Genomic DNA, 15797 nt, shown 5'->3' on the forward strand with positions numbered 1-15797 from the left:
TTGAAACATAACAAATATAGAATATAAATGACAACTGCAATGGAAAATAAAATGTAATTATAATCATAAAATAGTATATTTTATCAGAGAATATCATTTGTATAAAAAGCTTTAGTAGTTTTGCATTCTTGAAAGACTTATTTTGGAAACAGGTCGTTTAAAACATTTGGAAAAACTTTGACAATTTTAGTTTTAATATTGCAGTATAGTCGATATAAATTTTTTTGATATAACACTTTTTTTAGACAGAGGGCGTTTAAGTGCATTTTAAAAAGTGGATACAACATTTAAACAATAAAGAATTAGTAATATTTATATGAATGCCTTTTGTGTTTTTATAGTTTTTTAGTAGTTTGCATTCTAAAGGGACTTTTGTTCTACTTTTTCCCGTCTTGACACTTTAACAGTCACGTGGTCCAAAAGACGAACTTCCATTGGCCATCTCCATCACTCGTCAGTTCGAAAGTCCTAATTTTTTGGTAAACTTACTGTATCGCAGCGCAGCTCGCTATTTCACCGTTATTTTATGCAATAATATACATTTATTTGTTTAGGGTTTAGACGGACTGAATAAGGTCAGTTACCTAGCTATGATAAAGACAGTAACTTTAGATGAGAAAAACAGCTTTGGCTCTTTGTTGCTGTTGTCAGTTACTGACCCTTCGTCAATAATGTTTTAATCTTCGTGTGGAGTATCATTACAGTAGTAATGTATACTGACAACCACATACACGACATTGTGGTAAAACGCAACCCTTCGTCCTCAAGAAAAAGATCAAGGGATGGCATAAGAAGTCACATCACTCCAGCCAAGAAGCGGTCTAGCTTCACATCAACAAAATGCACTTCTGGTGAAGGACACAATTGTGCTCAAGACATGACTGAGAATAAAGGCACAGAGCTGGTAAGCTTCCTCTTATTTATTGTCATCGAAAGATATACGATTCATTATAGCATAATGATGTTTTTTCTCTACTTCTCCAGTGCTGCAGTGACAATGAGGACTTATTTGAGGGTTATGACAGCATTGTATGTGACAGCTCCTTTCTGGCTAAGCTTGAAGATGTGGAACTCCAAATGAGGCAGTGTCATGATCAGCAGACTCCAAACCTCTGTGAGGATGATCTCTCAGACTCTACCTTAGCAGAGGATTTCAGAGACTCGCCACTGAGAGCTTTGCCAAGCTCTCAACTTGAATTTCAAAAAGCTGTCACAACAACCCCACACAAAAGCCCATCAAGGGGTGCACTTAACACCTCTACCCCTGATTTGACTTACCCCAGGGCTGCTATCAATGAAGCAGATCTCAATGTAAACAAGCCACCCTCTAAAGCCAGAAGAAGTATGAAAGATCATCTTAAGAAAGTACTGTTAGATAATGCAGCAACATCCAGCACAGTTTCCAAGACAGTACAACAAAAGAAAGCTGTGATGACTGAAGAAATGAGTTTTGCCATGCAGGCCATGGAGTCCATATCAGCTGAGGGGGACCTGGGCCCCTTTTTTGGTCTCCCATCCAAAGTTAAAGATCTTATTTTGAGGTTCAAGGAAATCCAGGACTTGTATGGTAAGTATTTCACATTCTTTTCATTTCGGTTTTCTCCTTATCGCCAGCTGGTATCAGTGTTTTAACTCATTATTTTCTATTCTCTTTTGCCTTCAGAGTGGCAGAAAGCATGTTTGAGCCTGGATTCGTTGCAACAAAGGAGAAATCTAATTTATTCTTTACCAACAAGTGGTGGAAAGACTCTAGTGGCAGAGATTCTCATATTTAAAGAGCTCTTGTGTAGAAAGAAAGATGCGCTGCTAATTTTGCCATACATATCTTTGGTTCAGGAAAAGGTATGTATTTATGTATATGTATATTCATGGGTTATTTTTTATTTTCTACTCAGTTTGACAATTAAAAGAATGCAAGCAGTTTTGGACTATTATTTCTGTATTATTATCCATGTATCATAGAATGACAGATGCACTGATTTGCCTTTAGGTCCGAGGGTTGTCTGGCTTTGGAATTGAGTTGGACTTCATGGTCGAGGAATATGCTGGTAGTAAAGGGAAGTTTCCTCCAGTCAAGAGAAGAAATAAAAACTCTCTGTACATCACAACCATTGAGAAAGGACACAGTCTTGTCAATTCACTGATTGAAAATGACCGCCTCAACAATATCGGCCTGGTTGTTGTGGATGAGGTGTGTATCACAAATTGTTATTATTAAAGTATTTATTAAAAGTGTTTTGGTTAAATTTTGATTCAGGTTTAGTTCGATTTGTAATGCACATTCTACTTTAATATGGTTTTAGTTGAAATTTATTCCTGTAATGACCAGGCTAGATTTTCAGTTATATTGTAACAATGTAAAGGCCTTTTCTGCCACTGTTTAATGTATCCTTGCTTAATAAAATAATCTTTTTTTAAAATTACTGACCTCAAACATTTGAATGGTAGTGAATTGTAAATGAATGTATGCTTTTTATTTTCAGCTCCATATGCTTGGTGATGGCAGCAGGGGGGCAATTCTTGAAATGACTTTGTCAAAGATTCTGTACATGAGCAGTGAGTATTCTAAAACTCACACATGCAGTATACTTCACCTCTGTAATGGTCACTCCTTATGGATTCGGATTACCCCATTGTTGTTTTCCCACAGAGTCAACACAAATTATTGGTATGAGTGCAACTCTAGGCAATGTGGAAGATCTTCAGACCTTTCTGAATGCTGAAAACTACACCAATGACTTTCGACCTGTAAGAATGACCTCTGTGTGACTGATTTAGTACGTTTTTTAATTCGATATGAATAAATAACTGGCGATTTTGTAGGTTGAGCTGAAAGAGTATGTAAAAATAAAGGACAGCATATATGAAGTTAACCCAAAAGAAGAGACATGCTTCAGTTTCTCACGACTCCTGGATTTCAAGGTATTCTTCAAACTGTTTTTTTCTTTTTAACTCAACAAGATATCAAGCCGCTAAGCTCATTCAACATTTGTGCGATGGACTTTTCCAGTACTCTAGTGGAATGCAAAAGATGGACCCTGACCACATCATAGCCCTGGCTACCGAAGTCATCCCACAGCTGTCCTGCCTCATTTTCTGCGCCACCAAGAAGAACTGCGAGAATCTAGCTGGAATGATCTGCAAGTATTTAAATAAGTGGGTAGACCTTTAGATTCCTTAAAGTGTTTTTTTTTATATAATTTTGTCATTGATATGAAATGAAACCTCTGCATTTTTCTCAGGGAATTTCTGAAACACAAGCAGGCAGAGAAAGCCACACTTCTGGGTGAACTGAAGAGCAGTGGGAATGGATCCTTGTGCCCTGTGCTGCAGAAGACTGTGCCCTTTGGCCTGGCCTACCACCACAGCGGACTGACCAGTGATGAGAGGAAGCTGGTGGAAGAGGCCTATTCCTCAGGGGTGCTCTGCCTCCTCACCTGCACCTCTACTCTTGCTGCTGGCATCAACCTCCCTGCACGCAGGTTTGTCTAGGCCTATGCATCTCGAACACAAATGGTCCCAGATCAAATTGTTCAAACCTGGACTAAAAGAGATTTTAAAAACTGTTGAAGTATTGAAAGGGGTTTCTTAATCATGTGAATGTGCCAGTTTCTTGGGGGTAATTGTGGCCTAATTGTTAGAGAGTCAGATTTGAAGGTCACAGGTTCGATTGTCAATACTGTAAGGAAACGACTGAGGTGCCCTTGAGCAAGGCATCTAAGCCCCAATCACTCCATGGGTACCACAGTAAATGGCTGCCTACTGCTCGGGGTGTGTGTGTCCATGGCTTGCAGTGTGTGTATGGGTTATACTTGTCCTTCACTTCACTTTACTTCACTTCTCAGGGTGATCTTGAGGTCCCCATATGTAGCTGCAGAGTTTTTAAAGAGAAGTCAGTACAAACAAATGGTGGGCAGAGCAGGACGAGCGGGTATTGATGCCATGGGTGAGAGTATCCTGATCCTTCAGGACAAAGATATAAACATGGTAAAGAACACAGATATACAGTCAAACCAAAATGTATTCAGACACCTTCAACATTTCTCACATTATCACAGTTTATTCGCTATAGTTTATATTTCATTGATTTTGGCCATCCTTCTGTTAGACTGTCTCACAAATTAATTAGGTTGAATAGCTGTCAGCTGTTACATGTAAGTACACAATAAGATAATACCAATTTAGGTCAACCAATTACCGAGCAATGCTGAATTTTGTTCAGTCTGTGGTGTAAAATGGTCGCATTAGCAATTAAAGAAAAACACTTAAGCAAAACATTGTCAGGTCAAAACATTGTCTTAATACATTTTGGTCTGAAATTTTTATGCATTTTATTGGTAGTCTACTTTATGAATAATTTTGGGGTATAATATGTCACAGTTTACTTTATTTTGCTATCCTCACTTACATAAATTAACCAGTGTCCGGCACCTACTAGTAAAAAAATATCAAAAATTGTATCTGGTGTCTTAATAATTTTTGGTTATATTATATTATATTATAATATATTATATTATATTATATTATATTATATTATATTATATTATATTATATTATATTATACTATATTATATAAATGTTTCCTCGCCAGGCCAAAAAACTATTGTCTGCACCGATGGAGAAATGTTATAGTAACCTGCTGCACGATGGAGGGAGGGGCCTCCACAGTCTCGTCCTGTCACTCATTGGCCTGAAAGTATGTGAAATATTTTGATGTAATAATAAATGAAAAATTCTGTCTGGTCTACAAGTGCAAACACTAAACCTTTTCCTTTGATTATAGATCACTACAACCGTAGAACAAGTGAGGGATTTCATGAAAGGCACACTGCTTAGTGTGCAAGAGGCTCTGGTCAGTCCAGAAAGGAGTTTGTGGGATCTTACAGTGGAGTCCATAGAGACATTGAAGCAGAAGAGCCTCATTGAAGCCTCTGCTGATGTACATAATGAAACCATTCTCCAAATCACCAGGCTTGGGAGAGCAACATTCAAAGGTAAACACAGAGCATGGCAAAAGAATTTTAATGTAATGTTTCGTTAGTCTGTACATGTATTCATTTACCACATGGTGGCAATATGACCTTGTTTAGAGAACAGCCAATTAATCTCTAATGTCTATTTTTATTATTTATCACAGTTTTTTTTTTTCAGAGCCTCCCTTATGTAATGTTTTTAAATTATTTAAATTATTATTACTTGATATTTCAGGTTCGGTTGACCTTAACTACTGTGATCTGCTGTACCGAGACTTATCGAAGGGGCTGGAGGGTTTACTCCTCAATAGTTTTCTTCACTTGGTGTATCTGGTTACTCCATACGACATGGTGCATCAGTGCAAGCCAGATTGGATGATCTACTTCAGACAGGTATGATGTTTTCATCTGGTTAAATCTGTTTTAGTTTTACACCATTCAAAAGTTTGGGGTCGGTATGGTTTTTATTTAAATTTTTTGAAAGAAGTCTCGTATGCTCACCAAGGCTCCATTTTATTTGATCAAAAATAACAGTAGAATTTGAACTGTTTTCCATTTTTTCCTTCAGAAATTATTCTAATATGATGATTTGGTGATCAATAAACATTTCTTACTATTATGTTGCTACAATGTTAAACACTTGTGCTACTGTGTAATATTTTTTGAAAAATACAAGGTGCAACAATGTTTTTATTTTTAATATTGTCTGTTGACTATTAATGTGCTTTTCCCTAGTGATGTGTATTCATTCTGAATCTGAATTTTTCATTGTACCAGTTTACAAATTTGTCGGCTGCTGAGCAGAAGATGGCCACTGCAGTTGGAGTGCCTGAAAGTTTTGTGGCTAGAAAGGCAGCAGGACAGAGCGTGAGGAAGGTTTGTAAAAACAGCATTCCTCTCATGCTTTAGAATACCATATGAGTGATTCATGGTCTTTTTTTTTTTTGTTTGGGATTAAACAGCCTAGGTACAATATAAGCCAAAGAGTATAGTAGAAAGATATCATTAGCTGAGAATTGACAGTATAGTATAGTTAGTATTACTTAAATCCTAATTCTCTTAAAAGATTTGCAGTGTTAACCTTTTAACCCTACTTAGGTTTCACAGGGGAAAAAAGCTTTTTTTTTTTTTGCAACCCAAGTTATATTTGATTTCACAGTGATGGATTTTGTTCCTGTTTTTTTCTACTTGTGTTTCAGTCTGTGGATATTGTGGTAGTGAATAGGCTGTATCTGGCTCTAGTGCTGTACTCCCTACTGAAGGAGACAAACCTGTGGAACGTGTCTGATAGGTACCAGCTGACTAGAGGCTTTGTTCAGACTCTCCTCAGCTCAGCTTCTGCCTTTGGGTCCTCCGTGCTGCACTTCACTGAGGTTTGCAGCATTCATCTAAGCAGCATTTAAGGGCGTTTTCAGACCTGTACATTGTTTGCTTTGTTTTGAAACAGAGACTTAAACTTTTTAAATTTCTTCTTGGTTCGGTTCGCTTTCACAAGGCAATATTTTAAAGCATACCAAAATGTGTTAATGCATTGCAAGTCACATATGAGTGGAACTAACCTCTTATTGGTCAATGCACACAACGAACAAACCACTCCAGATTTTGTTTTCAAGCGGGCTGAGACCACTGCGTTCTGGTGATCTTGGACCGATTTATTTGGTGAATATCTGAACATGATTTCTGTGTTCATATACGGCTAAACAAATCAAACTAGGGGGGTTCCAGGTTACAAAACAAAGGCTTTAAATGAGCCAGGTGTGAAAATGCTTTAATATCATCATCCTACATATCTACATCTATTTCTATCCTGCAGTCAATAATTGATTGGAATACTATGAGATTTGTCTGTCCATTTCAGGAGCTGGAGGAGTTTTGGGCCTATAAGTCTCTTCTCTTAGAGCTGACCCGTAGATTGACTTACTGTGTGCAGGCTGAGCTCATTCCACTCATGGAGGTGGCTGGAGTCATGGAGGTGTGTGTTATTGCTGCTCAGTTTCTCTAGAACAGTTTACCAGAATATTTGCTCAAAAGTTTGCGTTTTTATTTTATTCTACTTCATTCTCTTTTGATTCAGCATCGTGCTAAGCAGCTATACAACGCTGGTTACAAGACACTGGCGCATCTTGCCAACGCAGATCCACAAATTCTGGCCCAAACTATTGAAAACCTCTTCAAGAGACAAGCCAATCAAATTATTGCATCAGCAAAAGTAAGTATTGCACTATATAGCAACATTATATATAGGGGCCAAGCACTAAAAGTGCATAGGCACCCATTAAAATCGTTGGCGTTCTTATTATTCTTCTCTTTCCACTTCTTCTTCCGTAATTGAAGTCTATGGCAGCCCTTATGAAATTTGGCACACTGATAGAAGACTCTTCAAACAGTCACCATAGCAAATTTGGACTCTCGAACTCAATCCCTCTAGCGCCACCAACTGTCCAAATTTTCACTTGTGTTTACGCTAGTAACTTTTGAACCATAAGGGCTAGAAACAAAATTCGATTCAATTGCATATTGTAGTCATTTTCCGTCATGTAAGTCTTTCAGCCATTTTTTTAACTACTTTTCCTTGATTTTCAAACTTATCCTTGATTGTTGCTCCGATTTTCATGAAAGTTGAATCAGATCATGAGGAAATTCAAGTTAATTTGTCAAACCGTTCTTGAAATACGGCACAAACTTATTTTACGTAGCACTTGCAAAAACAGAAGTAAGGCTGTATCTCTGTAACGCTTCATTGTATTCATACCAAACTTGGTACATGTCATTACAAGCATGACTTGAGGCTTCATGCTGCGTTTCGGCGCAGTGCTACCTACTGGTCCGGAGATAAGAAAATGTTCATTTCAATGTTCACTTTCTCAATGTTCATTTTCAGATGTTAATAAAAGAGAAAGCCGAGGCCTTGCAGGAGGAGGTGGATGACCTGCTTATGCTGCCATCTGATCTCCCATCTTTGTAAATTCTTATGTTTATTTTTTTATGTGCTGTAAATAGTCTGTATATAATGTAATCTATATGGCATTATGTAAACGATTTTGTGCCTGTATGTCTGGCTGCAATAAAAACGGAAGGAACCCTGATTTTTGTAACATCTCTATTACTGATTACCATGGTCATGTGTTATTTTATATCCAACGATTTTACAACCACAAGTAATTCACAAACAGCGTGTTACAATTCCAGCACTGCCTCATGTTGAGAGTTCAGCCAATCAGGTATGGTATGCAAATAAATAAATGTGCCAAAGCCACGCCCATGAGTCACTGGCGTGAGATATTTCAAACAATGTTTGTCATAAACTGGTTCCTATTTACAGTCAGACAAGAAAGAAGGAAGTCGGTCTTTGACGGAAAATATCTGTATTTCGTCTATGTATTTTGGATGAAAGCGTGAAACAGATGCAGTCAAGTTACTGAATGTGGACACCGGCTGTTTGAACAGATGAAGTCTGCATTCACAGCAGTTTCCACGATTGTCGCTCTTGTTTTGCTTCGCGCATTGTGTGCCGAGGTCAAAATAGGGATATCAGTCGAAGATGTTCAGATACGTGTTGATCTGGATCTGTCCAATGTGGTCCGAAGGGTGGACGAAAGGTTTCTCTCTGTGGCTATAGATGCGAGTTTAATAGCCGAGGAGAAGTTCATGAACCTACTGAAGTAAGTCCTTCAAAACTTCTTTTAAAGTAGACCTCAAATAAATAAAGTTGTAATGTTACTTTTAAAAAGAAGTGATATGATGTTTGTGTAGTTCACCGAAGTTAAGAACCCTTGCCAAAGCCTTGGTCCCAGCGTTTCTGCGATTTGGAGGTACCAAACAAGATTTTATGAAATTCAACCCACGCGGAAGATATTTTCAAGCAAGAGAAAACAGCAGCAGCGCTGTTCTAGGTAACCTCTTTCACTAGCATCCACATCCTCCAGCCAGAAAGCTGACTGCGGTGTGTTAGTCATCTGACTTTAACAGCATGATTCCAGTTTTGCCTTAATGAGGGAACAAAACTGATTCACTCTAAATATACTGTTTCTTATGTACTACAATGCCCCTAATAGCCCTCAAATTTTTTTGGACACTTAAACCTTTGCTTTGGGCTTTTAACCAGCTGGGTCCAAGTTGATTTTAGTGTAAGTCATTTCATTCACTGTCTCATTAAAGTAACCTGTTTAATCACGTGACAAACAGATCCAAATTCAGTGTCCAAATTCTTTAGTAAGTTAATGATAAAGCGATAATATAGCCTACAACTTTTATGCCCTCTAAACAATAACACTCAATGAATATTTACTAATTAAATATATATATATATATATATATATATATATTATTGTTGTTGTAGGATTTATTTTTATTATGCACATCTGATATCATTCCTACAGGAAATGTATGCAAGAGACTTGAATTGCCTCCATTGCTGGAAAACAGGTTAAAACAAGAATGGATCCTACAGTCAAAGACTTTACTTCAGGAGGAACTAGAGGGAAAATACAAAAATACGAAATTCTCTGGTAAGTTTAATTCCACTTCTGTTAAATAATTACCTAACGGGAAATTTATCATGAGTCAGTACAGCGAGACAATGTATATAGTACCACATAAATGTCAGGCTTTCCTTCTGGCCCATATTTTTATAGGCCTGGTTTCATAGACAGGTCTTAGATTATACCTTAGTTCAATTTAAGTGGCTTTTAAAAACATGCCAAAAAAAAATCCTTTTTGCAAGTTGCTTTCAGTTAGAACAGCTCAAACATGATTTTTAGTGTTGGATAGGCTTAAATCTTGTTTGTGATAGTTATATTTTTAATAAAAGTAGCTAGTTGTAAAGTTGCTTTAGTAACATATTTAATTCAACAACCTGATCAATACATCACAGAAACATTTGTGACTCCGTCAACTGATCCGAAACCCTCTCAGACTGGCCCTGCCCTGGGCCATCATTTTTGTTGAGCCCTGTATCCATGTATTCATATTTTCAATGATATCACAATCAAAACTTTCAAAGAGAAATTCAAGTGTCTGTCTTTCTTCCAGAATATGCTGTCGACCTGCTGTATGCCTTTGCAAACTGCTCCGGTTTAGACCTCATCTTTGGTTTGAATGCTTTGCTTCGAACCAGTGAAAACACGTGGGACAGTGCGAATGCAGAACTGCTGTTGAAGTACTGTGAGTCCAGAGAGTATGTGATGTCTTGGGAGCTGGGGAATGGTAGGATTTGGGATGTTTATTTTTGATTAGGCTAGACATTCTTATTTTAATTTAAAATGATTCTTTTTTTTATTATTTAAGTTGAATTCTCGGCTTTAAATCGCTTGCTTTAGAGCCCAACAGCTATGAAAAAAAAGCTGGGATTAGAGTGGATGGGTACCAGCTCGGTCAGGATTTTGTCCATTTGCATCAAATCCTTCAGGAATCTGCGATCTACAACTCAACAGGTCTATATGGACCAGATATTGGTCAGCCACGAGATCACCGCAAAGATTTGTTAAATGGGTTTGTGTTCAGAAAAAAAGAGTTAAAATATATTTTCAGAGTAGCTTCTTATCTTATAGATTTGGGTATCAAATAAAGGTGACATGGTTGACCATTCACTTTCGTAGGTTTTTGGAGTCTGGAGCAGAGGCCATTACTGCATGCACCTGGCACCAGTAATTTATGATTTATTTCCTTTCACAAAAATCTCAAATAATTGAGTCTTTGTACTGAACTTGTTTTCCATTTTCTTTCTGAACAGCTATTATGTGAATGGCAGAGACACATCTTTAGAGGATTTCCTTGACCCTCATGTGCTTGATACTCTGGCAACAAAAATCAACGAGATCCTCGAGGTACCAGAGTAATTCTGCAAGACACATTAAAACAAGAACTCTCTAGTTGTATACAAATTTCTCACATTCAACAGTAAGAAATATCAGAGAGATAAATGAACTGAAATGAACTAATAAACACTCTGCCTTCAGACCACCGAATCTGCTTCTCCGGGAAAGAAGGTTTGGCTGGGAGAGACAAGCTCGGCGTATGGTGGAGGTGCCTTTGGTCTATCAGACACATTTGTTGCTGGTTTTATGTGAGTCCATTTTTTTCACTTCAGACCAGTTTGAAGTTCATCAGTAAATTAAAGCTTCCAGTATGTTTTAATGTGGATTTAAAGGTGCAGTAAGCAATTTCTGAGAAACAATCGTGATGAGAGAGTGAGTAAACATTAAAAAAAAACGCAGAGGAATATCACTGGACAGACCTGGATGTTGCTTTGTTTCTTCTCTATACATGAATAACATTAGTTTTGCTGTGTTTCACAGAACTAAGATATGCTGTTGATGTAATGTTAGCTTTAGTAATTAGACATGTTGTGTCGTTGTTTGTCTGCTGTGTTACTGGAGACTAACAATGATCTCTTGCTTTGTGTTCTCTTGTGTACTGTGTTGATTTATTGTTCTTGTCATTCGTTCGTCTGTCAAAGTGAAGCATTATTTTGCTTTGCTTCAACTATGATAGAGAGACATCCACTTGCATTTTGTTTGTGCATTTTGGGGGTGGAGCAATTAAGGGATGGGTGTGTTTGTTTGGGTTGATTTTAAATATTAAGTGTCTCTCATTTTCTCTCAAGTGACAATTAAAATGGCAGTTCTACTCTATTATTTATATGATTTTAGATTTGTTGTAATTAAAAATTGGAATGATTTTGTGTTTAAGTAATGGTAATTTAATGTGTTAACAATTTAAATATAAGTGACGCAACCGTTCAAAAGTTTAGGGCTAGAATTTTCTTTATTCTGCATTTATTGGATCAAAATATAGTAAAACAGTAATATTGTGAAATATTATTACAATTTAAAATGAACCTTTTCTTTTTAAATGCATTTTAAAATTATTTTTGTTGTTTCTGCAGCCATTACAAATCATATGCTGATTTGGTGCTCATTAAACATCCCTTATTATTATCAATCTTGAAAACAGCCGTGCTGCTTAATATTTTTGTGGAAGCCATGCCACATTTAAGGATTTTTTTGATGAATAGAAAATACAAAAACAATAGCAATTATTTGAAATGTACATCTTTTGTAAAATCATAAATGATTTTACGATCACCTTTTATCCATGTAATGCACCCTAGCTGAATAAATACATATTTTAAATAAAATATATTTAAATCTGTTTCATTTAATAAAGGTGGCTGGACAAACTGGGACTTGCTGCTAAGCTTGGTTTGGATGTTGTTATCAGACAGGTATTAATTGGTTCCGGCACGTACCATTTAGTGGACGATAACCTAGATCCCCTTCCAGTAAGTGTTTCTTATCGATTTGATCTTTCTTACATAATGTCCGTATCGGTCCAGGAATGTGGACTGTTTAATTATACTATTTTTAAACTCTTTTATACATATGGCAGGATTATTGGCTATCATTGTTATACAAAAGGCTTGTTGGTCCAGAAGTCTTAAAAGCAGAAGTTAATACGAATTCTGATCAAAAGAAACCAATACGTGTATACCTTCACTGCACTAACAGAAAAAGGTACTTCTATTGCTTACAATAAAATACTTTTTTTTTTTTTTTTTTTTTTTTTAGAAACCGTGGTTAATCCTTTTTTATATATCATTTCCAGTACATATTACAGAGAAGGTGCAGTGACCTTATTTGCCTTAAACCTGAACAAAAATGAAGCCACAATTGCTCTGCCCACACATATGGCCAACAGCACCATTGAAGCATTTGTGCTACAGTCAGCTGAGGCCGGTGAACAGAGCCTTTATTCCAGGTAATGTCTTACGATCTCACAATGTTTGGACTGGACTCCAACAAATCTGTTAGCTGAAGATTAGCTGCTAGCTGAAGATTAGAACCACTGTTTTACTTTTTATTGGTGATTTCTAATGTCACCTCAAGGTTCATATGAGTCAGAAATGTGATTAAAAATGGTTGAAAAATAGAGCTGTCAAAGAATTAATCGCATCCAAAATAAAACTTTGTGTTTGCATAATATATGTGGGTGAACTGTGTATAATTATATATATATATATATATATATATACACGCATGCTTGTATATATTTAAGAAATATTTTCATGTATATACTGTATATAGATAATTATATATAATTTATATTATATATATATATATATATAAATATACATATTTTATATATAAATAATATTTGTTTCTTAAATATGCATGCATGTGTGTGTATTTATATATATACAAAATAATTATACACAGTGCACCCACATATATTATGTAAACACAAACTTTTATTTTGGATGTGATTAATCGTTGACTAAATAAATTGTGACCAGCTACAAGACCTAATATATACACATTTCCCTTATTTATTCATATAAATGTAGACCTAACATTTATTGAACCTGCTTACTTGGGGACTCTCAACACTTCTTAATATTCAATTTTATTGTTCTGACTGCATCGACGCTGTTTTATGAGAACTGAACTGAGCTAGAATTTTTTTTTTTTGCAGAACCGCTTTATAGAGAAATTAACTAGTTTAATAATTAAGGAACTGAATCAACGCTAAACAACAGCTGAAAATATCAGTATTGTATAAAGCGCTATATAAATAAATGTGACTTGAGTTGAAAATTCTGAAAGCATTTGAATATGTTGTGCATCAACTATCATAGTATTAACCTAAAGTTTGTTAAATCCCTCTTTTTGTCCATATCCAGGTCAGTCAAATTGAATGGGCAGTTGCTGAAGATGGTGGATGACCGAACTCTTCCTCCACTGGAGGGACGTGAGCTGCCGCATGAAGCGCACATTAAGCTGCCTGGCTTCTCATTTGCATTCTATGTTCTGACTGAAGCACGAGCTCCAGTGTGCAAATGAGCTCCGATAGAGACTGCTTTCACTGGAGAATCAGGGATGTGCGATGACAAAATATTTTGCTTTGAGATTATTTATGTGAGGAAACTTCAACCTTGAATGAAATGAATCAGTCTCTCAATATGAAAGCAACATTTTCTATTTATTATAAATATCGAGCTGAAACCACTCAAGACTATTTTTAATGATCAACGCTGACTGGATTTAATCTATTTTACATCTGTTAAAATAAACCGACTTTCAGATAAGCGCTCATTTGTCAGAATATTTTGTTTGACGTGGAGACACGTGGAGACAGTCAACCCTCTTCACTATTGCAATCAAGCCTTTTGATTCTTAGTCATTTTCTGTCTGTTATTCTGTCTGTGTGTGAAAAGCACTACATGCAGCTAAATGGAATGGTTGAGACATTTTGAGAAGCCTCTCAAAGGAAGACTTTAGAGCATGTTACTCTGTGTGTGTGTGTGGTGATTATTGTAGCAGAGAGTCTCTTAAAAAGGATTGAAACATCTGGGCTTAAGTGAGAACACAGCTGGTACACGTACAGATAAGTATGCTACACTCTATGCTTCTGTAAATCGGCAATTCATTTAAATGTCAAGGAGGATTGTTACTGCATGACAAGTTTTGTGATTTAAAAATAAAATATTTAAAGAGCATTGTATTGAAAGAACATAACCTCATGTAAAATAAACACTGATTATCCCGAAGAGGGAAGCTATTCTTGTAAAAAATACGGTTTTATTTGCAAGCCACCTGTCAGTTTGCTAAGGGGATTCAAAAATCTTTTTGCAGGGAATTTCCAAATAATAGAAAATTATGGAAAGGTTAAATTACTCACTTATTTTGTGAATTTAGAAGTGGATGGATATGGATAAGTGGGGTTTTGCCCACCTGGTGGCAGTGTTTACTACTGTTGAGAACCTCAATTGGTCAAGAATAATTTTGGAATTGCATTACAGTTCATGTATGAATGAGGACCTCAGGCATTATTCATTGTTGGTGATGTTGAGGTTTTAGTTTGGAGTACATCCTTATCTTTTATTTGGCATACCCTTTGCCCCAAATATTAAATAAAAGGTTTAAAAACATGCTATGGTAAATCATAAGGATGACAGTCAAAATTCTGAAATAAATATGGACCATATTATAAAAAAAATAAATAACCATCTCAAAATATTGTCCTGTTGTTGTTTTTATATCCTTATAGGTTTTTTTTTTTAATTGTCATAATTATGACCTGTTTTCTTCATAAGTTTGATTTAGTATCTTATGCAATAATTATGATTTACGGAAGCATAAAACCCTTTGATTTTTACTTTTAAAGTTTGGGTATAGTAGTAGGCCTATAATAATTGGCTGGTAATAATAGATATCTTTGTTGTTGTTACTGTATCTAGTCTTTAGCCTATTACTTGTTCAGTTCTAAATTCTAAATAGGCTAAGTAATGCCATCAGTCTGTACCATTATACGAGTGTAAGCCTACATTGACTGAAAGCATCTCTCATGAACCGTGCTATGTTGGGCATGGCATTTGCTGAAGGGGTCGTTGTTTGCAGAGGAGTTTGGTAACACACGGCTTGTGTACGAAGGGGAGAGCAGACTCTGGCGACCCCTGCCAGTCGCACGTCGTCTTCATCTCCTATGAGAAATCCCATTGCCAATGAACACAAGGACTCACTCCAGCAGCGTGGTGTCCATAGACTCAAAGGGCTCTCAAGTCAAGTGTCACGCATTGAGAGTGATAGTCACTCATTTCGGTCTTTTGTCACGCACCCCCGCCACACATTTTCTTACGCGGAAAAAAAAATATTTTCAATAATATTATATGTCTACAGCGCCAAAATTTCTCTCACTATGGAACCGCCAGGAATCGAGCACGTCTATCCTGGAATTTCTTAGTCGAGCCTGCCCAATCAAAAAAAAAAAAAAAAAAAAAAAACATAAAAGAAAAGAAAGAAAATAGCCATTCAGAAAGAACACTAT

The 15797-nt window shown here is 36.4% G+C and overlaps 2 protein-coding genes across 2 annotated transcripts; both read left to right on the top strand.

Annotated features, from left to right (window-relative positions):
* Positions 1-446: 446 nt before the first annotated feature.
* On the top strand, positions 447-8059 carry helq (helicase, POLQ like). The gene is made up of 18 exons (XM_039688157.2): positions 447-904; positions 985-1567; positions 1664-1842; positions 1991-2191; positions 2484-2556; positions 2651-2748; positions 2824-2922; positions 3011-3156; positions 3243-3482; positions 3846-3987; positions 4592-4696; positions 4784-4994; positions 5209-5366; positions 5751-5849; positions 6173-6346; positions 6832-6945; positions 7048-7182; positions 7855-8059. The coding sequence occupies exons 1-18, from the start codon at positions 710-712 to the stop codon at positions 7936-7938; spliced, it is 3036 nt and encodes a 1011-aa protein (XP_039544091.2). The 5' UTR covers positions 447-709; the 3' UTR covers positions 7939-8059.
* A 196-nt stretch (positions 8060-8255) lies between these two features.
* hpse (heparanase) lies at positions 8256-14531 on the top strand. The gene is made up of 12 exons (XM_039688158.2): positions 8256-8635; positions 8727-8866; positions 9353-9481; positions 10005-10178; positions 10292-10463; positions 10571-10618; positions 10705-10798; positions 10931-11037; positions 12141-12255; positions 12363-12487; positions 12579-12731; positions 13654-14531. The coding sequence occupies exons 1-12, from the start codon at positions 8421-8423 to the stop codon at positions 13811-13813; spliced, it is 1632 nt and encodes a 543-aa protein (XP_039544092.2). The 5' UTR covers positions 8256-8420; the 3' UTR covers positions 13814-14531.
* The last annotated feature ends 1266 nt before the right edge of the window (positions 14532-15797 follow it).

The sequence above is a fragment of the Pimephales promelas genome, chromosome 19 (genome assembly GCF_988280905.1).
Source record: "Pimephales promelas chromosome 19, fPimPro1.hap1.1, whole genome shotgun sequence".
In the NCBI taxonomy this organism is placed as follows: Eukaryota; Metazoa; Chordata; class Actinopteri; order Cypriniformes; family Leuciscidae; genus Pimephales; species Pimephales promelas.